The sequence below is a fragment of the Carcharodon carcharias genome, chromosome 12 (genome assembly GCF_017639515.1).
Source record: "Carcharodon carcharias isolate sCarCar2 chromosome 12, sCarCar2.pri, whole genome shotgun sequence".
NCBI classification, from domain to species: Eukaryota; Metazoa; Chordata; class Chondrichthyes; order Lamniformes; family Lamnidae; genus Carcharodon; species Carcharodon carcharias.
In genome coordinates, this window is record NC_054478.1 from 60,970,773 (window position 1) to 60,997,148 (window position 26,376).

At 43.7% G+C, this 26,376-nt stretch overlaps 1 protein-coding gene across 5 annotated transcripts in view; it reads left to right on the forward strand.

Moving 5' to 3' along the window:
• The window catches only part of grb14 (growth factor receptor-bound protein 14), a 143,626-nt gene that overhangs the window by 77,754 nt on the left and 39,496 nt on the right, over positions 1-26,376 (forward strand). For 4 of the 5 annotated variants that reach the window (XR_005944594.1, XM_041201158.1, XM_041201162.1 and 1 more), the window contains exons 6-7: positions 19,204-19,317; positions 19,991-20,086. The exons of the other annotated variant lie outside the window; for it this stretch is intronic. Coding sequence is in view for 3 of the 4 variants with exons in the window: in XM_041201158.1 (XP_041057092.1) it covers positions 19,204-19,317; positions 19,991-20,086 (210 nt within the window). In the remaining variant the exon portion in view is untranslated. The remainder of the gene's footprint in view (positions 1-19,203; positions 19,318-19,990; positions 20,087-26,376) is intronic. 5 annotated transcript variants of the gene reach the window in all.

The window sequence follows — 26,376 nt, forward strand, 5'->3', positions numbered from 1 at the left end:
CTTAATTTTAAGTCTGATTTAATTTCATAGTTAAAAATACATCTTGTACGTAAGATGAAATGTCAGTTGTCTTCCCGCCATCATTAATCCTCTTCAAAATTGTACAATCCAAAATGATTCATTATTCATTAATCTTTATAACCTATCCATACAAGCGTTCTTGCATTATAACCATATTCATGGGAGCATTTTTGAAATTAAGAGCCCAAGTTTTCTTGTTGTGAGTGGTCATTAGCTGTCACTTGTGATCATATAGCTTCAGTTTAATGTTTATTGATTAAAATAACTCATTAGATAAAACTGGGGGGAAAAAAGGAAGTGAGAGGGAGGTACTGCCTGAAACTGTGTGTTAAAAGTATTTCTTTCTTTAGAGCCTCCTTTAAACCTACCTCTTTGTCCAAGCTTTTTGGTTATCTGCCCTAATAGCTCCTTATGTGGTTTGGTGCTATATTTTGTAAAGTCCCTGTGAAGAGATTTAGGCACACAAATCTTGAAAAGCAGAAGAATTGCAGCAAAGTGGGAGGCCATTTGGCCCATTATGTTTATCACACTGCTAGCCCTTCAATGAGAGCTATATATACATGTAGATTCTCCTGCCTTTTCCTCAAATTGTTAATTTTTCTTCAAAGAATTGAATGGGACTAAAATAAAAGTTAAAAATATATCCAACTGATGTTTAAATGGTGGTGTACACCTTAGCTGATAGCCCAATCTTGGTACAACAGTCAATTTTCTAATTACCCTTCAAATGAAAAGATGATTGTTTAGTGTCTTTATTCCTTTGGTGATTACTCCTTGTAAAATAAATCACCAACCAACCTGTGGAATGAATGTTTCACTGCAGTAGTTATCTTCTCAAAACCTTGAATAATTTGAAAATCTTTACTAGATTTCCTCCTTAACTCTTGGTGAAAAAGCTCCAAATTTTCAAACCATTTTCATAACTACAACCTAATTCATGCAAATAATTCTAGTCAATATTTCCATGGCCTTGATATCTTTCCTATGATAGGGTGCCCAGAACTGCATCCAATGCTCAACATAATTAATGTCTTGTACAACTACAGCATCTCCTACCTTGTTTTCATATCCAATGTTCCATACATAAAATCCAGATTTCCATGTGTTTCTTACTGCCTTTTCTATCTGCACTTGCACCTTTTAAAGCTATTTCTCCAATCATTTTAGAATCATGACTTTTCATGATGTACTGGCTTTCACGTTTGTTTTCCAAAAATATACTCCTTCACATTTCTGTGTATTGGACTGCATCTGCTACTTGGCTGCTGTTTCCACTAGCCTGTTCATACCCTCCTACAGCCTCCTACATTCCTCCTCTGTTGGCCGTGTTCCTATTCAGTATCAGCAAACTTTCATATCCTTCCTCTTGTCTATGCCCAAGTTATTTATAGGAATTGAAAAACATGGTCATAGTGCAGAGCCTTGAAGCAGGCTACTACTATCGTACCCCTCGACCTAAAAGACATCCATTCACCTTTTGTATCTGCTCTCCACCTGACAGCTTTCCAAGTAGCTATATTCCCTTTTTAATACTATGTGCATTAATCCTCATATCGACTGTGTGGCACTTCAGAGTCATATGGAGAGATTTTAGTGGAGAGGGCAGAAATGTTGAATTGGGAAACCTCCCACTTGGCAGACCCATCTTCTTTAAAAAGGCCTCTGTATGCCATACTTTAATGTTGAGGGTGGAATGGAGTCAGACAGGCTCTGCCTGGGGGCAAGCCAGAGACAGGAATGGAGAACGGGTAGCAAGGCTAGCAGTCTAGAATGCCTGCCTCCCTTTACTGGGACATTGGCCCAGTTCTAATGATCAAGCTCTCAAACCCAACCTCTCAACACCCCCACTCACCTTCCTCAACACTCTCCATGCTCCTTTATATTCCCTCACATTTCTCATGCCCCCTCCATGTTCCCAGCGCTTCCTCCATGCCCCCATGTATTCTCCATAGCCACTCACCCAGCATCCACTCAGGGCAGACCTCAAGAGCCATGTCTTTGAAATTGGGATGAAAAAATTAAGCTTCTAACAAGCTAATAGAACTCTCACTCAAACACACATCTTGCTGAATGAAACTTTCATTCATAAAATCTATTCAAAAATGTAAATCCCCTCAAGTGGTCTATCTGTCTTTTTTAATGAAAACAAACATTTATTTCACGAACCACATCAAAGGTAGATAACCCTTTAATGACCTTTTAAAACTGTCAATCGACATGTGAACACCGCCTCCTGCTGAGAAGTGGTTTTGGAGCTTTTGAGACTAGGCCAAGCAATCATAATGGGCTCAGCTGTAATAACAATGTAAACAATAAAATCTGTCGAAATTGAAACACCAATGGCCTCTTTTTTTTCCTCAGCTATACCAGAAGATCTATTAATCAAAGCAGATCAGGAGCACTGGAGGTCTTTTTTTTACTCGGTGAAAGATGCTTTTTTTTTTTTTAAATTTAAAGGGGCTTTGGGCTTTGAAATCGTTTCAAATCATTACAATAGAGATCTCAAGCAGTGTTTTTTTTTCAGTTTTGAATGCATGAGAGCTGTCTTCCCAATGGGAAAAGTACTCTAATGCATCTCAATACTTACATAAAATGCTGATCAATTTACCTTTGCAGGTTAGAGCCCTTTAATCAAACACTGAAATAAAAACACATCTAACTCAAAATATGGTATGTAACCTTTGCAACTGAAAGAACAAAAATTTATTTTTATACTTTAAAACCTGTCAATTAAAGAATTACGGGGGCAGGTGATTTTTTTTTGGTTCCCCTGAAATTCCCCTGAGGTGCTGTGAACCACCGCCCCTACTAACACGGGCCTGATTCCAGGAAAAATAGCAGGTGGTCTGTAATGCCTAGCCCCACAATGGAGTAGGCATAGACGAGATTGCTGATCGCGGGCTCACTACCTGCATCCTTATCCTGGGGCCATAAAAATCCCACAAGACGGAAATGGGAGTGGGAATCCTGGAATCGGGTCCCGTGCACAGTTATTAAATCTCCTGCCTCCATTCTGACACAGGCAGAGACATGAAAGTCCGGGCCATAGAATCGTTATGCCTTAGGAGGTCATTGATCCATTAAGTCCATGCTACTTTCTGTAGAGCAATATAGTCAGTTGCACTCCTCTGATTTATCCCCATAGCCATGCAAATTTATTTCCCTCAAGTGCTTTTCCAATTTCCTTTTGAAATCATTAATCATCTCCACTTTCACCACCATCTTAAGCAGTGAGTTTTAGGTCATTACCATTTGCTGCGGAAAAACAGTTCATCCACCCCTCCCCCCCGTACAGTATCTCTTGCCCAAAACCTTAACTCTATATCCCATACTCCTTATATCATCAGGTAATGAGAACAGCTCTTTGTTTAACTTATCTAAACATGTCATAATCTCCAATATTCTCTTTACTCCAAGGAGAACACCCTCAACTATTCCAACCTAACCTAGTAGCTAAACTCTCTCATCACTGGACACATTTTGGTAAATCTCTGCACCCTTCACATTATTCCTAAAGAGTGGTGACCATGATGCTGCTGTTTGCGAGGGTTACGTTCCCGCGAATTCTCCCAAAGGGAGAAATCACAAATGGCCAACATACTTTATAATGAGAATGAGTTAGGTAGGTTCCAGCCATCCAAAAAGTTGACATTTTCAAAGAAATGGGGGCAATAAAAACTGGTTTTGAGCAAATTCAAGACTATTTTACTGTAGAAATTGTTTGAAATGCAAGAAAACAAGAACAATGTAAAATTTGTCACTCAGGCAATAGAAACTGTTTGAACACTGAAGTTTGTCAGACAGTACAAATTACAGTACAGTACTGTATGGTACTTGAGAGTCGAGGTAGAAGGAGTGGGTGAAGTGGCTGATGTAGACGTTGATGTAGATGAAAAGAACACTGTTATTCTTGACTGCTTCGTCTTTTGCTTTTCAATTTTGTAAAGTTCTCAGTAAGGAGCAATGGCTGTGTCAATCACACTACAAAAGGCAATGTTTCTTTCCATGTTTGTATCATGGCCTGTCAACTTTTTTATTCAAATCTTCTGCTGATCTTATGAGATCTGCCATCATCTTGGTTGTAAAATAAGCCTTCTCAGGCTCTTCCTGCTCCTGTTTAGTTTCATTTAATTTCATCAGTTCCACCAATCCTTCTGCAGAGAGTTCCTCTTAGTGAGATTGAAGCAACTCCTCTACTTCATCTATGGTCAGGTCTTCAAATCCCTCCTGTCCAACTTGTTTCGCCAAGTCAACAATCCTGGTGTCTTCAGCATCTACATTGGGGAACCCTGTGAAATCATTTACAGCCCCAGGCCAAACTTTTTTCCAGCAGGCATTTACGGTTGAAGTTCTAACTTCATCCCATGAGTTCTTAATAATGGCAATTGCTCTGAGGATGTTGAGTTGCTTGCAGCAATCATGGACTGTGGTTGAAGGGTCTGCTTCCAGAAGATGAAGGATATGGCTGAAACTTTGTTGGGTGTATTAAGCCTTGAATGAGGCATTGATCCCCTGGTCCACTGGCTGGATAAGTGAGGTCATATTTCAGGGTAAAAATAAAATGTCAACATCTGGATGATTCTCTGCAAGAGTGTGTGGATGCCCAGGTGCATTATCGAGGATTAGTAAGACTTTTCAAGACAGGCTCTTTTCCCTCAGATAAGTCTCAACCCCTGACAGAAAGCCATTCTCAAACCAGTCTTCAAATATGACAAAACAAAAACAGAATTACCTGGAAAAACTCAGCAGGTCTGGCAGCATCGGCGGAGAAGAAAAGAGTTGACGTTTCGAGTCCTCATGACCCTTCGACAGAACTTGAGTGAGTCCAAGAAAGGGGTGAAATATAAGCTGGTTTAAGGTGTGTGGGTGGGTTGGGGGGGGGGGGTGGGGGGGGGGGTGGTTTGGGTGCAAATATGACAACTGTAACCCAGTCATTGCTGTTAGCCTTCTAAAAGACTGGCAGGTGAGATTTACTTTTCCCTTTGAAAGCTTGTCAGTGCATGCTTTCTATGGGGGAAATAGACCACAGAAATCTTGTTTTTTAAGGATTCTACGTGCTGGCTTTTTTTATTTTGGGACCAATACATGTTGAGGTAAAAACTTTTAATGCTTAAATCGTGCATGGGTGAAGGTTTGGGGACGTGATGGGCAATCCTGTATACAAGCACTTTTGCGCAGGTAAATGGATTCGCGAAAGAAGTTGTCATGAATGGCGAGAGGTTACTATACTCCAGTTGTGGCCTAAGGTTTAGCGTTACTTCCCTGCTTTTGTACTCAGTGTGCAGGATTTTTGTTTTGGGGTCAGGGCCCTGATGCCGGGCTTATTTCTGAGTCCCCACTCTGCATCATGTCATCTCTGAGGCCTGTACACGATTTTGGAACAGCTTGTCAATCGATAATCAGGTTGTGTGTTCACTTTCCAATTAAACACAGTGCAGGCTCCCAAGGCTGGAGGGCCAATAGGAGGTCCTGCAACCCTGAGAAATCAGTAGCCCTCAATCATAGTTGGGAGCTGCAGATGTAGATGAGAGGGTTTCTCAAGGTGGAGAATTTCTCTGACGGATAAACATGAAATTTAAACCGGCCACAGCTACCAGAGCTCTACTTTAGAGGGGGAACCAGCCCCTCTGCCTTTGGTCTGCCTCCATGGGGATTGAAAGTTTGGCTCAATACCTCTATTTTTGAATCCCAAGATCCCATATGTTTTGTGCAATATGTCCTGCCACCCTCAAAGGTCTATATACAGGAAGCCCCCAGATCTGAGCCTAAGCCTTCTTTAGAACTGTACTATTAAGTCTATATTGCCTCTCCTTATCCATTATGCCAAAATGCATCATTTAATGCTTCTCTGTATTAAATACTGCCTGAGACTTGCCTGCCCATTCTGCTAGCCCATCTATGTCCTGTTGCAATTGATTGGTATCATCCTTATTGTTTGCCACACCTCCAAATTTGGTATTTTCGGCAAATTTTGAAATTTTACTTTGTATTCCAATATACAACAACAACGTATTTATACAGTACCTTTAGAGTAATAAAACATTCGAAGGAGCTTCACAGGAGTATTGAATAAAGGATGACACCAAGTCACATGAGATATTAGGTCAGATGATCAAAAACTTGGTCAAATATGTAGATTTTAAGGAGTGTCTTAAAGGAGGAAAATAGGTTAGAAACACAGACGGGCGTAGGGAAGGTATTCCAGAGCTTGAGACTAAGGCAATTGAAGGCATGGTCACCAATGATGGAGCAATTAAAATTGGAACGCACAAGAGGCCAGAATTTGAGGAACGCAGATTTCTCACAAGGTTGTGGGGATGGAGGCTATCGTTCTGCAAAATGAAAGAGATAATTTACCACTATTGGCAGTTTTCTGTCCTTTTAGTCAATTTTTTTATTCAAGCTGACACTGACCCCCCTCCTCCATGAGTCTCACTTTTGTTAACGAACCTTTTACATGGTACTTTATCAAAGGCGTTCTTGAAATCCAAATAGATTACCTCAAATGCATTCCTTTATCAACTTCTGTTATTTATCAAAAAATTCAATTAGATTATTCATACACAATCTCTTTCAAAATACGTGCTGGTTCTCCTTAATTAACTCAAATCTCTCCATGTGCCAGTTGGCTTTATTTCCCTGATGATTGTTTCTAGAAGCTTGCCCACCACTGATGTTAAACTAACCATAGCTGACCAGCCCATTGTTACTAGAAGTGTCATTGCTCTTTCTTGAATAAGGGGACCACATTTGCCACTCTGCTATCCTCAGGCACCTCCCCTGTATCTAAGGAAAATTGGAAGATTATAGCAAGGCCTTCCATTCCCTCCACCCCCAAATTCCTTAATGAACCTGAAATGCAAGCAATCTGGACCAGGCAACTTATCCATGCTAAGCATAGCCAGTCTTTTCAATACATCCTTCCCATCAATGTTCGTTACATCCATTGCCTCTATCATCTCCATTTATACCAATATATTGTCAGCATCCTCTTCTTTAGTAAACATCAGGACAAAGTAGTTATTGTAGTCTTGCCCTGTCTCTAAGCATGTACCACCTCCTTTGTCCCTAATAGACCCCACCCTTCCTCTTACTACCCACTTACTATATGCATGCTGGTAAAGACTTTTGGGCTCCCTTTTATGTTAACTGCCATTCTGTTTTCATATGCTCTCTTTGCCAGTCTTATTATCTCACTTTTCCCTTCAAATGACTGTATTTGGTCCTCGCTTGAATAATTCATCTGACATGCAAGATACACCCTCGTTTTTTTTCCTGTTTCATCATATTCTCTATCTCCCTTGTCATCCAAGGAGCCCTAGCTTTGGTTTCCCTGCCTTTTCCTCTTTTGGAATGTACCTAGCTTGTACATGAAACATTTCTTCTTTAAAAATCACTTGTCGTTTCATACTGTCACCCAATCTCTCTTTTTTTCTCTCCCTATCTTTTCTGAACACTTTGTACCCTGTCCTCACCATCTTTAAGTCACATTTCTGTCATTGCTACATCACATTCCCAAACAGCTGTTTATGCTTGTAGCTCAGTCTTAATCACCACATTTTGTGTATTTACATAAATGCACTCTAAACATGTCTTTGTACTTCTCATAGCCTTTCTTAGTCTAATATGGTGCTACTTCTTTAGCACATTCCCTTCATATATGCACTGTGGATTTCCTTGACTATGTGTTCAAATTAGTTGGGCACAATCTTGCTTCATCAAATTCTTGCTGACTATTCCTAATTAGCCCTACTTTTCTAAATCTTCTAATCTGGGGCAGGATTTTTCAGATGGTGGGCTTTCCCACCCGTTTACTGAAATAATCAGCAGGGAACACAAACTCCAAAGGCGGCTGCCTCACAGCCATTTAACACGCGGTGAAGCGTTAATCGGCTGGAAGTGGTACTTGCACCCTTTGCCAGAGAGAAAGTCCTTCCTTGGATTGGCTGGCAGCTCTTTAGTCTGGCAACACCGTTGGGCGTGATGGCCACTGCTGGTGGGCCTAGTACCATGAGCCTCAGTGCCAGGAGCCCGGGTCAAAGGTAATTCCGAGGCCCCACAGGAGGGACAGACGGGGAGGCCCAGGGGGAAAGGGGGTTTGGGGTCGTGTTGGAAAGGACAGGGGACAAGGGAGCACTGGGGGAGATGGCCTGATCTAGAAAGTGGTTCAGTGATGGAGGCACCCCACCCTTTTCTGCATGAGGCCTGAGCCGACTTACCTGTGATGTTTTCCCCCATCTCTGACCTCCTCCCACCAGCCTCAAAATTGCAGCCTGCTGAGAAGTGGCAATAATTGGCTGTTCAGTAGCCTCAATTGGGGCAATAATGGGTAGGCTGTCCTGGGCCTTGCTCACCCCTCATACAATTTGACTGGGACCACCCGGTGAATTTTACAGCACCACACCGCCCCCACCCCACCCCCACCACCCACGTGTAAATCTGCCAGCCAAGGTCTGTTAAATTCTGCCTGAGGTTGAGCCACAACTAGAATTAGACTAACTAGTCTATAATTTTCTCACTTATCCCTTTTCTTTTCTTGCAGAGAAATTTAAAATTTGCCATACTGTTGTTTTTGGGCACAATTCCAGTTTTTAAGGATTTTTGGAACATTGTGTTCTAATTATCCATGTTATCTCTGATTTTTCCATCAATGTTCTGCATACTACCTGGGATTTTGAATTTCTTCTTCTTGTCCAATTTAACCTTTTTAAAAGGTTTTTGAATCTTTATCTACATGCATTCCTACAGTCCAAGTCTTGCCATTCTTGAGAGGTTAAGGACAAATAATTATTTGGCATTACTGCAGTCTCCTCACTCTCAATTACAAATTAGCCCTATCATCCTCAAGTTGTTACAATTATGAGGGTTATCAGGTTAGTGTTATAATTTGGGACCATGTCTCTAAATTTAAGGTAAAGTGAAGGGGGTCATTTGACCTGTTCTGAAGTCTGCCTGTCAGCAAGCCTGGGTGGCTTGATTGTCAGAGATCAAAGTGGGCCCAGATTATTTTACTGGGAAGAAGGTGCGAGGTGTTTAAGCTTGGAGACAACTGGAGCAGCCTGTGTACTAAAGCAGATAGACTGAGAGTCTCCAAACTCCAAAAAAGTATTGAGAATGCTGGGTTGTAAACAGAATCACAGAATTTTAACGGCACAGAAGGAGGCCATTCAGTCCAGCAAGTGGTGAGGTAGGTGTAAGGGAGGGAGTTCAGAAGGGGCAGTTGTCCGGGGTGGGGGGAATACAGGTTTGGAGAGGAGAAGGTGTCCAGGGGAGGGGGGTAAGAGTTTGGAGGGGAAAGGTGTCCGTGGGGGAAGGGGGTAAGAGTTCGGGAGGGGGAGGGGATTCCAAGGGGGAAAGGTGTCCAGGGGAAGGGGGTTGGGGTGGAGGAGGGAGTAAGGTGAGGGGGGGGATGTCCAGGTGAATGTGCAAGGGAGGGGTCTCTGGAGTCACTGACTGACTTCTGGGGAGTGAACTAGGGTGGGTGTTGTAGGAGGAAACGGTGAGTATGACAGGCAGAGTGAGTTGTGAGGGGGAGGGTGAGGGCACCTCGGTAGCGTTAGAAAGGATGGCGAGAGTGGTTGGTGGGAACTCAGACACAGACCCTCGGGGTGGGAAGGATGAGGCCGGGAGGCCAATGTGGATGGCTATGGGATTCTCAGGAAGGTAGGCAACATGTACGTTCACCTGGATGTCCTAGAAAGACAAGGGTTTGGGCTGGTAGGTGACGGGTGGGGAGATGGAAGGTGATGCCAGGGGTGGGGTCGACAATGATGGGGGAAAGGACATGGGTGACTGGGGGAGGGGAAAGGACGGGGTAGCTAACAATATACTTCACTGCTACCATGGTTGTCGAAATCTAAAGTGAGAGGAGCCTCGTTTTAGAAGGGCACATGTGCTGCATGCGAGTGCTATCAGTGGGTGGGTGGAGATGCAGGTCAGCTCAGATGGATAACCACCGCAGGCAGCATTGAAAATGCTCAGGACAGTAAGATGAATGTGATGGATAAAGGCTCTGCGTGCTTGGGAAAGTGCTTGCACGAGTCTCCGAAAGGCCCTGCCACACACACACACTTCTCCCCCAAAATCACTTCAGGTCTGGCTGTGTGCAGCTGAACTGCTGGTTGGGGGGTGGTGGGGGATGCAGTGGGAGGACTCTCAAAGCCTGTCAATGAAGCTGAAAGACAACATTACACATTATTCAGTGAAAGTGAACATATTTTCATAAAGAGTGACAAAACATGTTCACCTGTGCAACCACTTGTGATCAGAATTTCTTAACTTTTCTAGGCCTACCACTTCTCCTTGATGCTGCCCTGACATCCACAGCAGGGGTGGAGACAGCCTGTGCATGGTTGGCCCTGTTGCCTCTGATGACTTTGGCATATGTCCTCTGGACAGCTAAGTCCCTGAGGGCCCAGGCTTGCTTTGGCTGTCCTCCTGTGGGCCAGCTGCTCCCTCTGTGGTGACAGAAGATGAGGTTGAGGGATTTACATGCGAAGGGGACTCAGAAGGAGTGGATGCCTTCTGAGATTCCTGAGTGGATGATTCAGGAGTGTCCAGCTGCTGCTGCTCTTCCCTTTGGGTGCCCGAAGGCCTCAGCCTGACTCCTTAGGGAAGGAGCACCTGGAGGGATGTTGAGGTACCCCATTTCCCTCTTGTGTTGCCACTGCAGGAACTCGCCCATGCCTACAGTGGAGTGCAGGTTTGTGTGAATCCCTGCATTCTGCTGGATCAGGATCTCCATGGTGCCGCCCATCCTCCCCATGAGACCTCCATGCGTGCACATGTGGGCACCACTTTATCAGAGAGCAGGTGGACGTAATCCTCTGACTTGCCTGCCACTCTGGTGAGGGCTTCCAACAGCTCTGCATTATGTTCCCCCGCCTTCTGCTAACTCTCCACGATGAGTTGGAAGGCCAAACCCAGAGGCTCATCATCTGACTCGGACCTCACAGATGCCTCTTTCCCAGCAGCCCTCTGAGTGCTGGGGAGCTCAACTGAACCTGCCGCCTCCTGCTGCGGACACGTGTCTGTGCGGTGACCACCAGATTGTGAACCCAAACGTGCTTTAGATTTAGGTCCCACCAAGGTGTATATCTCTGTGCTAGTGAAGGGTGTGGGTAAGCATTGTGGGGGTCTATCAGGCTGTCTATTTCCAGCTCTTCAATGGAGGTGGTGTCCTCTTGGCTGGAGGCGAGGACCTGGATGGAGCTGAGGGTGTTGGTCTCTTGGCAGAGCTCCCTGTGAACCAAAGTAGAGATAATTAGTGCGTAGCAGCAGAGTCAAAAGCAGGTGAGAGAGCACTCACAGTTGTGTTGAGTGAGGGATGGTGTGGTGCAGGATCCTCATATGGATGTTCACCACCGACCTCACCATCGCCACAGGCACGGTCCGTGTCCTCACCAGTCAGCAGAATAGCATGCTCCTCAAAGTGAGCAAGGGGCTTAATTTTGGCCACTCCATCCACAATTTGGGACCTGTCCCTGTTGTTGTGAGCCAGCTTATTCTGCATGGAAACAGTTGGAGAGAATGTGAGCAGGACGCATGGCAGTGTGTGGAATGTTTGTGTGGTGAGCAGAGACATGGATGGGATGAGGATGTGAGCTCCAGGGGATATGAAGCTGATGGAGATGTCAGTGTGTATGTGAGAATTAGTGGTGTTGTCCCTTGAGGTGAGAGATCCCTGTAGATGTGTAATGGGTTTGAGAGTGTGAGGGTTGAGAATCATGAGGTGGTTGACTTACCCAGGAGGAATAGATGCGATCATTCATCCTGTTCCTGCACTGGATGGCTGACCACCCCTGTGCTGTGGTGGTGCTGGCCGCCACTGCCACTGGTAACTCCTGCAGCCAGAGCGAGGATAGAGGACTTCACGACAGCTTCCACTGCATCTATCAGGCACCCCAGAGAAGCATCCTATATTTGGGGGCTGCCGTCTTCTTTGCTTTCGGGGCCATCTGTTGCCTAGAGAAAGCCTGATCTGTAGATACGAAGTAGTTGTGCTCTGGCACACTTTAAATACAGTGCCCAGAACGAGGAAGTGCTGAGGTCACGGTGTGGCATGCAAATCTGAGCCCATCTGCCAGCGATCCGGAGTATTTCCTATGAATATATAATTAATGAGGCGGGATGCACCCAGAAACGAACGATACAGCGCAAAAACCCACCTTTGCGGCCAGCAGATTAAATGACATTTTCCACAGCTGCTGCTGTACTTAGAGTAAATTTGGGAAGATTCTGCCCATAGTATAAGTTGCCTACAAAAAATAATGTTTAGTCAAAAGTGATTTTAGTCTGTTTGTTACAGTGAAAATCTTCATACTGTCATGTCATCTCATTCAGCTATTAACTAGGAGTTTGTATTTCTTTTAAAATGTTATTGGTCTCTCCAGAGGCTGTAACAAAGTGGAACCACCCCCGTGTTAACCGTAGTTTTACTCCTATTGCACTTATAATAGCTTTTGCTGTTTCCTTTGTTCTAATCAGATTCCCTCTTATCTTAATTTCTGGTTTTTGCTTCCTTTCTGTTTTTAGATTTCCAATTTTGTTTTTTCCCTTTTTTTAATCACATGAGCCCTTTGTTAGCCAATATTTTCCTCTAACTTCTCAAATTTTTGATGAAGAGCTACTTTACTGATAAATTGAATATATTGACCTTGATCTTACCCATTATAACTTTGGAGGGAAATTTATGTTCTGAAAAATACTTGACAAACTCCATTCAGGGAAGGAATCAGCTAAACTTTGAATAAGTGTCGTGTAGAGATACAGTTTTGTTCCAGATAGTTTGGTTCAGAAAATTGTGGTCCAAAGCATTAATATGTTTCTCCAAAATAAATAAGTGCAAATTAACAATGGAAAATATTTTTGCAACAAATATTAACTATTTGGAAATATCTAACAATAGAAAAATAAAATTTTTTAAAAGATGAAAGGCTAAATGTTGTTACGCAGAGGGATTTGGGTGGTTCATTGTACATGAATGATGTAAGTTAACTTGCAGGTACAGCAAGCAATGAGAAGTGGCATGTTGACTTTTATTCCCAGGAGATTGGAGAATAAGGGTTGGATTGTCACAGCGTCGTAAGGATTCCAGAAGCATTTCAAAATGGTGGCCGGACTCCATTCTGGGAATCGTGCCCCTATTCCCAGCCCCTCCCAGTTTTCAATGACACAGGATAGGGGTGCTGGTAGCGAGCCTGAAACCTGCGCTCCTGACCTGGCTGGTTCCATTGTGAGGGTGGGTATATCCTACCAGCCCCACCCCTGCAATTCTTATGGAGTCGGGCCAGCTTCTCCATGACTCATGGTTCACAGTCCCTCAGAGGAGTCATGGACCATAGCCTGGCTTCAAGAACCTTTTGAAAGGTAAAATCAAAAGGTGTTATCATGCTCCTCCATGTCAACTCATGCTCTAATCACCCCTCATACCCTCCATGCCAACTCATGATACTTCCAAGCCCATTCACCCAGGATACATTCTGTAACAATGGCATGTGTGGAACTGCTTAAGAAACAACAAATCATAATTTTTTTAAAAAAAAGTTATTGTTGCAACCTTATAAAAATGTCAATCAAATACACCTTTTAAGTATCAGATAACAGAATTCCTAAGCACTTAATAGCTCTTTAACTTGAGCAAATAAGCATTAAGCCATTGTCAAAAGAGATCACAGAAAAATAGCTTATCATAACATCAAGTTGTCAATCAAGCAACATTTTCACTTCTCTGCATATCTGTCAACAATATTAACCCTTTTACGGGAATCTAGGTTCTCGGCCAAACCTCATTCTGCATGCCTGTCTGAGAGCCCAGACTCTCATAAAAAGAATGATGTGAGTGAGTTTATTTATGTTGATATAAATTTGGGAGAGAGTTGCCCAGTGAGCCCTAAACATAGACATCAGATGCCATGAAGTCTCATAGCATCAGATTAAACATGGACAATGAAACCTCCTGCTGATTACCCCCAGTCCCCTGCCCTTTTAGCTGATGAGCGTGTTGAATACCACTTGGAACAAGTGCTGAGGGTAGCAAGGACATAGAATGTACTCTGGTGGGAGACGTCAATGTCCATCAACAGGCATGGCTCAGTAGCACCACCCTACTCACTGAAAGACACATCTGCCAGACAGTCTGTGGCAGATGTTCAAGGAAGCAACAAAAGGGGATAAAATCTACTTGACCTCATTCTCACTTCACTGCCCACCTCAGATGTATCTGACCACGACAGTGTTGGTATCCAATCTGTCCTGGCTTTCACCCTATCTCAGACCTTCTCTTTGTTATTGTCCCATCCACCTCTTGTTCAACACTTATTACATCTCTAATTTTTCCCAGTTCTGATGAAAGGTCACACCTGAAATGTTAACCTTGATTCCCTCCACATGCTGTCATAACCTGCTGAGTATTTCCAGCACTTTGTTTTTATTTTAGTGTTTAGCCAATGTTGCTTTTAGTTTTCTTTTGTACAGTAAAAGTTTTAAAACTTCGAATCTTATCTCGTCTTCTGATCTTTTCAGTCACTCGGTGGAAGTTCCAATTTTTTTAAAAAGTTCTCAGTCTCTATGGGGATTGCCATACGTTTGTTTTCATATGCAGAAATTAGCTCTGAAGAATAGATTTCAGATTTTTCTGACATTTGCAAGTCCCCATTAATTGTACATTCTAAATTGATTTGACGAGGTGGTGGGTTGTCTTCTTGCGTAACAACATTTACAACGGCCTTTTGGGGAATATGACACGGTACCTTGTGGGACTGGAGTTCCATGTAGGCCAGGGAGGAGTGGCACATTTCCTTTCTTGAATTCATTTGGATATTTACAGCAATGCAACAGAATTTAGTATTTTTTGTTAGTTGTCAGCCAGAAAGTATCAGTTATTGAATTCAATTTTATAACTTGCTATGAATTATCTACCTCTGAGCTAATTCTATGCCTTATCCATTAAATCACTGTATATTTTCTTTCAGTATCATCAGACTTTATAGTTGTGAATGTCTGTAACTCATTTCCAAGAGCACAGTATAATATTTAAATTGATTGACCACAATGTATGTTCCAGCAAATGCATTAAGTAAATTTTGCTGTCGCTGCATCAGAAACGAAAGCTATTTTTTTTTTTCAAATTAGAATGATCAATTTTTATCTATTCATGGGATGTGCGCATTGCAGGCTAGACCAGCATTTATTGCCCATCCATAATTGCCCTTGAGGAGATGGTGGTGAGATGCCTTCTTGAACTGCTGTACATGTATGTACACCCACAGTGCTGTTAGGGAAGGAGTTCCAGGACTTTGACCCAGTGACACTGAAGAAATGGTGATATATTTCCAATTTAGGGTAGTGAGTGGCTTGGAGGGGAACTTCCAAGTGGGTGTTCTCAGGTATCTGCTGCCCTTGTCCTTCTAGGTGGTAGCAGTCATGGGTTTGGAAGGTGCAACGTAAAGAGGCTTGGTGAGTTCCTGCAATGCATTTTGTAGATGGTATACACAGATGCCACCGTGCGTCGGTGGCGGACGGAGTGAATGTTTGTTAATGGGATGCCAATCAAGCAGGCTGTTTTGGCCTGGATGGTGTCGAGCTTCTTAAGTGTTGTTGGATCTGCAATCATCCAGGTCAGTGGAGAGTATTCCAACATACTTGTGCCTTTGGGGAGTCAGGAGTTACTTGCTGCAGGAATCCTAGCCTCTTACCTGCTCTTATAGCCACAGTATGTATATGGCTAGTCCAGTTCAGTTTCTGGTCAATGATAACCCTCAGAATGTTGATAGTGGGGGATTCAGTGCTATTAAATGTCAAGGAGCGAAGGTTAGATTCTCTCTTGTAGGAAATTCATTGCTTGACACTCGTGTGGCACGGATGTTACTTGCCACTTGTCAGCCCAAGCCTGGATATTGTCCAGGATTTGCTGCATTTGGAAGTGGACTGCTTCAGCATCTGAGGATTCACAAATGGTGCTGAACATTGTGCAATCATCAGCGAACTTCCCCACTTCTGACCTTATGTTGGAAGGAAGATCATTGATGAAGCAACTGAAGATGGTTGGGCCTAGGACACTACCATGAGGAACTCCTGCAGTGATGCCTTGGAACTGAGACGATTGAGCTCCAAAAACCACAACCACCTTCCTTTGTGCTAGGTATGACTCCAACCAGTGCTGAGTTTTCACCTGATTCCCATTGGCTTTAACTTTACTAGGGCTCCTTGAAGCCACACTTGGTCACATACTGCCTTGATGTGAGCATGTTGTTGCTAAGCAAGTGCTGCTTGATAGCACTGTTGAGGACCCTTTCCATTACTTTACTAGTGATCGAAAGTAGACTGATGAGGCGGTAATTGGCTGGGTTGGATTTCTCCTTTTTGTGTACAGGACATACCTGGGCAATTTTCCACATAGCCGGGTAGATACCAGTGTTGTAGCTGTACTCGAACAGCTTGGCTAGGAGTTTGGCAAAAGTTCTGGAGCACACGTCTTCAGTACTATTTCCGGAATATTGTCAGGGCCCATAGCGTTTGCAGTATCCAGCGCCTTCAGCCATTTCTTGATATCACATGGACTGATTCGAATGGGCTGAAGGCTGGCACCTTGATGCTGGAGACCTCCGGAGGAGGCCAAGATGGATCAGCCACTCAGCACTTCTGGCTGAAGATTGTTGCAAATGCTGCAGCCTTATCTTTTGCATTGATCCGCTGGGCTTCCCTATCACTGAAATTGGGATATTTGTGGAGCCGCCTCCTCCAGTGAGTTGTTTAATTGCCCACCACCATTCATGACTGGATATGGCCAGACTGCAGTGCTTAGATCTGGTCTGTTGTTTGTGGAATCGCTTAGCCCTGTCTATCACTTGCTGCTTATGCTGGTTCGTACGTAAGTAGTCCTGTGTTATAGGACTATGTTGACACCTCATTTTTTTAGGCATGTCTGGTGCTGCTCCTGGCATGGCCTCCACTCATCATTTGAACTAGAGTTGATCCCCTGGGTTTGTGGTGACAGTAAAGTGGGGTATATGCCAGGCCATAACGTTACATATTGTGGTTGAGTACAATTCTGCTGCTACTGCTGATGGCCTACAATGCCTCACAGTTGCCCATTCTTGAGTTGCTAGATCTGTTTGTTGTTAATCTCAGGGTATAGGTCAGTGATTAGCAGCAGAAATTGTTCTGGGGAAACCAAAAAGACACCCCCACCCTATCCCAGCATCCCAGAACAATGCTCAGCCACCCTTCCTCCCTGACCCAGCTCACCCTCCAATCAATGGAGTGCTCACCCCTCAGTGGTTGCTTAACCCACTCCAACATTCCTGAAAATGCTCATCAGACTACATCCCTGACAATGCTCATCCCCCACCCCTACTTCCCCAACAATACTAAATCCCTTCCCATACCTGCGACAATGCTCCCCCCCACCCCCCAGCATTCCTGACAATGTTAATGCCCGTCCTGCAATCTCGACAATGCTCATGTCCCTCTTGCGCCCACGACAGTGCTCACCCCTCTCTCACTCCTGACAGTGCTCACCCCCCTCCTGCCCCCTGACAATGTTTCCCCCGCCCACTGGCATTTCTGGCAATGCTCACCTCCATCCTGCTTTCCCAGCAATGCTCATGCGTCTGTCCCACCCACAACAGTGCTCACTACCCGTCACCACCCCCCCCTGCGTCCCCGGCAATGCTCACTCTGCCACCTGCCCCCCCCCCAACATCCCTGGTAATGCTCACCCTCCATCTGTCACCCCCCATCCCCTGAAAGTGCTCACCGTCCCCGCCACCTCCCCCCCCCCCCCCACCCCCTCCTGCCCCCACCACTCCCAACACTGCCCCTGCAACCCCCTTCCTGAATCCCCGGTTCCTGTCCGGCTGTTGGGGGGGGTGCATAGGTAGGGTCGGGAATGAGTGTTGTCAGGAGGAGGGGTACGGGGAGTAGAGTTTGTATTGTTGGGGGTGTGGGGAGGGGTGAGCATTAACAGAGGCAATGGAGAGGTTGAACATTGTCAGGGGTGCAATTGTGGGTGAGCGTTGTTGGGGGTGTTGGGTTTGAGCAGTAACAGAGGTGTGAGGCGTGTGGGCATTGTCGGTGATTTGGGGGTGAGCAGCATTGGGTGGAGTGGTTTGAGCAGTACTGGGGGTTGCAGTAGTGGTGTAGTGGTAAGATCACTGGACTAGTAATCCAGAGACCCAGGTTAATGCTCTGGGCACATGTGTTCGAACCCCATTATGGCAGATGGTAAAATTTGAATCCACTAGAAATCTGGAATTAAAAGTCTGATGATGACTATGACACCGTTGCTGATTGTCATAAAAACCTATCTGGTTCACTAATGTCCTTTAGGGAAGGAAATCTGCTGTCCTTCCCTGGGATGGCCTACAGCAGAAATTGTTCTGGAAAAACCAAAAAGACGCCCCCACCCTATTCCCTGGCCTGGCCTACATGTGACTCCAGACCCACAACAATGTGGTTGACTCTTAACTGCCCTCTGAGCAAGGGTTAGGGATGGGCAATAAATGCTGGCCTAGCCAGCGATGCCCACATCCCATGAATGAATTTTAGAAAAGACAGGGAGGCTGAACTCTGTTGGGAGTGACAGGTCCGTTTAAAAACCTTTCAAACCAATGAACTGAAGACACTTGCCTTCAGTTCATGATAAACTGGAATTATGATCTCCATTTGGCCTCCACAGGCTGCTCGTCAATGAATTGAAACTGGAGGAGCGACTGGAAGGTCCAAAGGCTCCAGTGTTAAAAGGCACGGCCACAGTTTTAAATAAGGGCAGTGGCGTGCACTCCTGCTCCACCGCTTACTGGAAGATCTGGGCTAGTGTCCTCCTGGTTAGAAACCATGCATCATTGGCCATCTTATATTCAGTCCTCACCACTTATTCAGCTCACACCTATGGTAGCAACTGTCTATAGCCAGCCATTAAATATGAACATTTTCCACCATTGTAGAAATCAGTTACAAAGATGCCACTTACAGTGCGTTCACCCTGCTTGGTCAATTCTGTAAGCTTTTTGCGCCTTATTAAAGTGGGAATACTTGTTCTCCTGTACCTACCATTTAATGGTTCTGATCATTTGTTACAAGTTAAAAGATATATGTTGATGGTCAAGACAAGTTTCTTTGTCATTTAAAATGTACTCATTTCTTAATTGTGCATTAACTAGTTTCCTGTCATAATCACAGGAACCAAGACATTTACAGTTTGTTGCCGAGTTCAGTGAAAGCAATGTTTACACACTGTTATCATCAGGAAGGAAGATGTATGGAGCCCCAACAAATTTTGGATTCTGTATCAAGGTACAACTTTTCTGTTGAACCAAGTTCCAAATGTGAATCAAAAACAGAATTACCTGGAAAAACTCATCAGGTCTGGCAGCATCGGCGGAGAAGAAAAGAGTTGACGTTTCGAGTCCTCATGACCCTTCGATAGAACTTGAGTTCGAGTCCAAGAAAGAGTTGAAATATAAGCTTATATTTCAACTCTTTCTTGGACTCGAACTCAAGTTCTGTCGAAGGGTCATGAGGACTCGAAACATCAACTCTTTTCTTCTCCGCCGATGCTGCCAGACCTGCTGAGTTTTTCCAGGTAATTCTGTTTTTGTTTTGGATTTCCAGCATCCGCAGTTTTTTTGTTTTTATTGCAAATGTGAATAGCTATCATGTAAAATGAAATGTGTCGTTCTCCTCAAACTGGAACAAAATATAAAAGAATAGTTCCTTCTGCATTGTATAATGTGCGTTTTGAGGTACAATGCAAACTGCAGGCTAAGATTATCTCTGAATTTTCAAAAAAATTATTTCCCGGGAATAACTACATTTAAAATATCCATTAGCTGAATACAAATGAATTGAAGGCGATAAAGGAATAAGGTTTAATTTAGGGGTATTTTAGTGATTTTTCCTTTAAATTCCAGCAGGTATTATTATTAAGGTATGCAATAATCCTAAACAATTTGCTGTGGCCTTCCAGCTTCACAAATCAGGAGGTACCAGAGATCTGAAGTTGCTTTGTGCCGAAGATGAACAGAGTAGGACATGCTGGGTGACAGTGATTCGACTTTTTAAGGTAATAGTATTAGTATTGTTATATAAGTGTAAAAGATTGATCCATTTTATCTTTATAAAAACTGCATTCTTCTAAAATATGTATTCATTTGTAAAATATTGAAGGTAGCCTGTTATGAGTAACAGGTTCTCTAGCAGTTTTGTGTGCATGCATATGTGAGCATATCCATTATGTTTAATGCATTGAATGCATTTTGTTTGCTATATCCCAGCTTGACTAAATAGCAATTTGCTATGCAAGTTTGCCTGATTACTTTGAACATATGCATATACGAAATAGGAGCATTCGGCCCATCGAGCCTGCTCCACCATTCAATAAGATCATGGCTGATCTGTTTGTTTCGGTGTGGTTGTGAAATATTTTAAAACCATAAAATTTATGATTCAAGTTGCACTTGAACTTCTTGCTAACTCTATTGTCAGTATAACAATGTGTACATTTTCACTAGATTTGTTTTTTTACATTTTCTTGAGCCTAGCGCATTAATAAGTGATTAAGATATTAGGATTCTCATTTTTTGGGTAGTGTGAGCAAGGGCTCAAACCCTGGTCTCGTCACTGGGGCAGTAATGAATGGTAACATATTGCATCCAGTAAGGCTCAGCCAGCCACTTTGACACTGCAAAATATACAATTACTCTCAATGCCTGTATTGCAATATTGGGTTTTGATCATTTGAAAATTTTGGTGAAATGGTATTGCCTTTTTAACAGCTATGCAAACACCATGACCTGTACAGCAGTTCAAAGCTAAGCCTTTTGTTTGTATCACATGACCCCTTTAGTACTTTATTAAGAATTTGTGAACGGCTTGTCAAAGCTGCATTTTAGAGCAAAACCTTTGCTATTGTGCCTTTTCTTAAACAGAAACAACATGTAGTATAAGGGTCTGGCACATGGGTCAATGTGGGACTGAGTACAGTATCGTACACACAGTGATGTAATAGAATGCATGACCTGAACCTAGGGGTCAGTCTAGTGTAGGACAGAGCTATGTGCACAAGCAAGCATGGAAACAGCTCCTAGCTTGAAACCTTTACTGTACATATGTACATAGTTCTTGTAGCTAATAATATATACAGTTAACCTACTTAAGATTATGAACACTTCATTAAGAGCTACCGAATAGTATCCAACCCCTACAATACAGTCCACATTACATTACAGACCACCTTGTTGAAAACAGTTGAGTCACCTCCACTTTGGTCAATTGTTTAAAATGGAGCAAATGTGGGTAAATGGAATTCAGGCACAGATCATGATCTAATTGAATGGTAGAATAGGTTTGAAAGGGCTGAATGGATTATCTATGTTTCTTTCTAATGAGTGCTCTGATGAACCCAAGAAGAAGAAAGCTGGAACTTACCTTTTGAAAATGGAGATATGGGCTTTGGAGGCTGAGAACTACAGTTCCCGTTGGGCCTCAGTGGTCTCTGCGCCTGCGCTGGCCCTGAAAAGGCCACACGTTCACAGATTGTTCTTTTTTACAATCTACGGCTTCTGCAGTTGGTACATTTCTTTGTTTCCAGGCCAGTAAACGGCCCTGCATACGTGCGCATTTTGTCTTTTTTTAACTTTGAAAGCCAGCTCTACTCCTGCGCAAAAGGGAAAGAAGAGGAAGAAAGTGAAACAGTAGAGAAAAAGAGGGTCAGGTAACCCAGATGAACACACCATTCTGTAGAGAGCGCCAGAAGAGGCAGGACAGGACCTGCAGGGGTCAGATCCCAATGAAAAGAAGAAAATCCCAAAAAACAGGGGGTGGTAGAGAAAAAGGTCACAGGAAGACAGTTAAGCCAAGGAACAAGGATAGAATTCAGAAACCGGTCCTGCCAAGTGAAGTTAAGAGTAAGGAGCAGAGGATAAAGGCTCCAAATTAGAGTCAGAGCTGCGGGGAGCAGTCTTGGAATGAGGTGGGCTTGTGAGAAGCCAGAAGATCTGAGGAGACAACCAAAGATTGGTGACTCCTTACTACAGGCCTTTGGAGCAGTGGTGAGTTTCTTGGCACAACCAAATACCTGACAGTGTGCATGGAGGGTGAAGCATGGATGCACACAGGGATCCATGGGAAAGGAATGTCAGAACAGGAGTTTGAAACCCTGGAGCTGGATCCTTGTTGGAGATGTGCGAGTGAAAGCATCATTTGGGAGAGAATTCCAAAGTGAGTTCTTTGAACATGGAGATTGGAAGCCCTCGTTTGAAAGGCAATCTCAGTGAGACCGGTTGGCTCATGGCATGACAAGCATCTGGGGAGTTCCATAGCATCTGTTTTGCCTGGCACCTGTCACTTGGTTTGAAGTGTGGTGTGTCTGACCATAGTTCATCTATCAGTTTATATGTGCTGACTACCTATCATGAGTATTCACGTTTAGGATAGAAACTATAAATTGTGTTGTCTTTATGAATTTGTGTGTAGATCTGTAAAGGTATAGTTTAGTGAAGGAGTAATATAGATCATCGTTTCTTATTTAATAGATTATTTATTCTGTTGTTAAAAGTTCATCAGCAGACTCCTGTGACTCTGTTCAGTAACTACTCTCCATGTTTCTTAAAATTAAAATTAGGGTCTATGAGGCCAGGTTCCACCCTGGGATCTGACTTGTTCAGTAGTAACATCAGTTGGGATCATAACAGTGCTGAATGTAAAGATCATTTAGGTGTTGGAAATGTAATATTTTACTGTGAGCAAGAAATAAAGCGAATTGATTGGAATTGATATTGAGAGGGTGAGAATCTGTTACAGGAGGCCTGTCAGAGTACCTTTATACTGGTATTAATTGACAGCTTTCTACTTGGAGTCTGCTTGAGCAAGGAGACTTTTGCATTTTGATGAACTGCTTTTGAGGCAAATTGAGGACTGCATAAATTCATGGGCAGAATCATCTCAGGTTTGCGTGAAGTGCGGTAGTGAGTGGGAACAAAGGACGTTTTATCTCCCAGCTGCAGTGGCGGCTTTTCATGCTGTATCATCCTAACCCAACTTCCTTAGTCATGCATTACCGGGAAACACTGCCATTTTGATGTGGGCTCCAACTTGCCTGCCATGCCATTACCTTGCTGCTTTATTGCGTCGGGCACCACATTTAAAGTGCAGCTGTGCGTACATCTCTTAGTACTTCCAGCCCAAGACTGCTGCAAAAAAGACATGGCCCCGAAAGGCAAGAGGACTGCAGTCCCCCAGTTTAATGACATGCCCCTCAAGCACATTTTAGACGCTGTGCACTCCAGCCATGATATTCACTACCGCCACTCTGGCCACAGGAGGAGGAGCAGTAACATTACCACTCCAGCTTGTAGGCAATGGCAGTGGTGATCAGTGCCAATGCAGCTCAGAAGTCACTCTAAACTCTCTCATGCCCATCATACATTCATTGGCATCTCACTCTCGCGCACACACCCTCGCATCTCCATCTGGCCTCAGATCCTCTGGAGACTCATCATCTTGACAACGCTAACACAAATCAACATGTGCCCCTACATGCATCCTGGGATACCCCTTTCCCCAGTACAGCCCTCACCCTGCAGCCTCTTCCCTTGCCTGAGGACAGTTCTCTCCCTTCCCCAAGCAAGCCCTAGCCCTGCAGCTGTTGAGAAGCACCACACCCCCCCCCCCCCCCCCCCCCCCCCCCCCCCACCGAGCCCCGCCTTCTAGCTGGTCTGGTAGGTAGAGACTGGCCTCAGAGCCCCTCTAAAAGTGATGAGGTGCCATCTGCGAAGCCTGGTGCTGATGGCTGCGAATGCAGGCAAACAAACCTCGAAGTCCCGAGCGAAGTGCAATCACGTCAACATGCCCGAACGATCCAATGTGGGGGGACGATTCCCGTGAGCTGGGCTTATAATAATATGCAAATGTATTACAATGAGGTTCCTGACATCCTACGGCAAGAAACGCGGCCCGCCGTTGACGAGTAGAGCGGACAATTGAAAACTCGTTTCATGATGTCGTGAAACTGATTTCTGGCCTTCTTGCCATTTTGCCTGCTCACGCTGCCAAACACAGATGAGGCCAGCGGACACAGAAAATTCCGCCTTAAGTTTCTCAAGGCTGAAAGTAATTTAAATACTGTAGTTGCATGTTCTTGTTTTGTAACAGATTTAGTAAAGATAGTAAAATCTTGCTGAATAGATGTGGTTCTTTACAGCCAGAATGGGAAATAATACATGCAGAACACACATGTCCTGTAGCACTGTGCATAGTGTCTGCTTCAATTAATTTTTGGTGTTTTGTATTGTCTCCATAAGACCTAGAAACACTGAATGCAAGATACTGGCTTGGATAATTTGTTGATTCCAACAGACTAATGAAGCTGAAATAAAAGAAGTGATTTGTGAATTAATAACAAGTGACCTGAAAAAATCAAAATGAAACACTTGCATTTATGTAGAACCTTCTCATGTGTCTCAGAAATATCTTCAACTGTTAAACGTACAGTAAATTATTGAGAATTGCCGTGACTGTTAGGTAAGGAAACGTGGCCATTCTCATAAACCACAATTAATGACCAGTTAGTCTATTTTTTAATATTATATTGATTGAGAGGAAACCTTTGACAGGGTACTGGGAGAGATTCCTGCACTCCTTTGAATAATGCCGTGGAATCCTTCCGTTCACCAGAATCATAAAATGTTGGTACCTTTTTGGAAAAAGGCAACAACAGTCTCAGGCAATTGCAGACCTAGTAGTTATGTTTTAACATTAGGTTATAGATTTTATTACCTAGAATAAATTGAAGATTATCTCTAAAATGATAAGTGCAGCCAACACACTTCGAAGGCTGAGTCTGTTTGACAAACCAACTTTTTTGAAGAAATGGCTATGATGAAAAGGTAACAAATTTTATACAGCACCTTGACTTCTGACAAGTCTTTGAAGTTCTCCACCAAAGACTATTTCTTAGACTTAAACCAGCAGAGCTTAGAAATATAGCATTGAATAAACAGGAACAACTTTTAAAAGTATACCAGAACATGATACACAGCTAAAACAAAAACAGGAAATGCTGTAAATACTCAGCAATTCTGATGGAAGATTACAGACCCAAAATGTTAACTCTATTTCTCTCCCCACAGATGTTTCCAAGATCTGCTGAGTATTTCTATCAGTTTCTCTTTTTATTTCAGATTTCCAGCACCTGCAGAATTTTGCTTTTTTATTGTATCTTGTGGCTCATCTTCAGTCTGCCTTAATTGCTTAGTTAAATAAGACCAAGGGCAGAAATTTACACCCATGCCCAACCTGATCGGATGTAAAATCGTGAGGGATGACGTTCGGTGACATCAAGGCGCGCTCGCCCGGGATTTAGCTCGACAGGCACGCGCAAAAGCCGAAAGCGCGCCCACCGACAATTAAGAGGGCAATTAAGCCTAATTATTGCCGCAATTGTCTGCAATTTTTTGTGACCTGTTCAACCGCATGGCTGACAGATGGGCGAATTGGCCAGGCAGCCCTTACATTTTTCATCAGGTCTCATCCAATGGCGGGATGAAATATCCATTATGATATAAATAAAAATAAATATCTGTGGACAGCATTTTTATGAGTTATACTTTGAGGTGCTTGATTGTGATTCATGGACATTTTTGTGAAGTTTTTTTAAACCTTTACTCCATCATTTGAAGGTCTGCAGCTCCCTGAGGCAGCTGTCTGCCTTCAGGGAGCTCTCTCGCAGCGCCCACCCGTACCCACAGTGACATCATTGCCAGCCGTTTTCCCGGCCTCACCCCATGCTGAACTTTTCAGCGTGAAATCGCGGTCAGCGGTCAGTTTCCCAGCCACTCCAGGACCCGCCAATCGCATGCAGCCACCAAAGATAAAATTCAGGCCGAGCACTTGATTGAAAACGGTCCATCTTGAAATTAATCTCACAAACTGATACATAACATCGAGGCTAATCAATCCTAGGTGATGATAAAATATGACTGTGCAACCCTCAAATCTGGACAGTGTCAACTTTTCATCAATGCTGATTTCAAAGTTGCTGGCAAACACCATACTGATATTCACTTTTATCCCAAGTTCCATGTCCCGCAGCCTCCACCCACCTCACCCCAGTGGTTGCTTCCAGTTGGCATGTGGATATTGGGTTTCGAACACTCAATCCACCCTATCAACCCATACAAGATAAGACACTTGCTGGAATCTACAGGAGCAGAAAGAAAGCAAGAAGCAACCTGTTGCTTATTTCCACAATCTGTATTGTGGAGAACAGAAAATATAATTTTTTTTTGCCCACAAGTGATATCTTGGTGAACAATAAGTGAGAAGGCAAGGAAGAAGGAGAAGAAGGATTGCAAG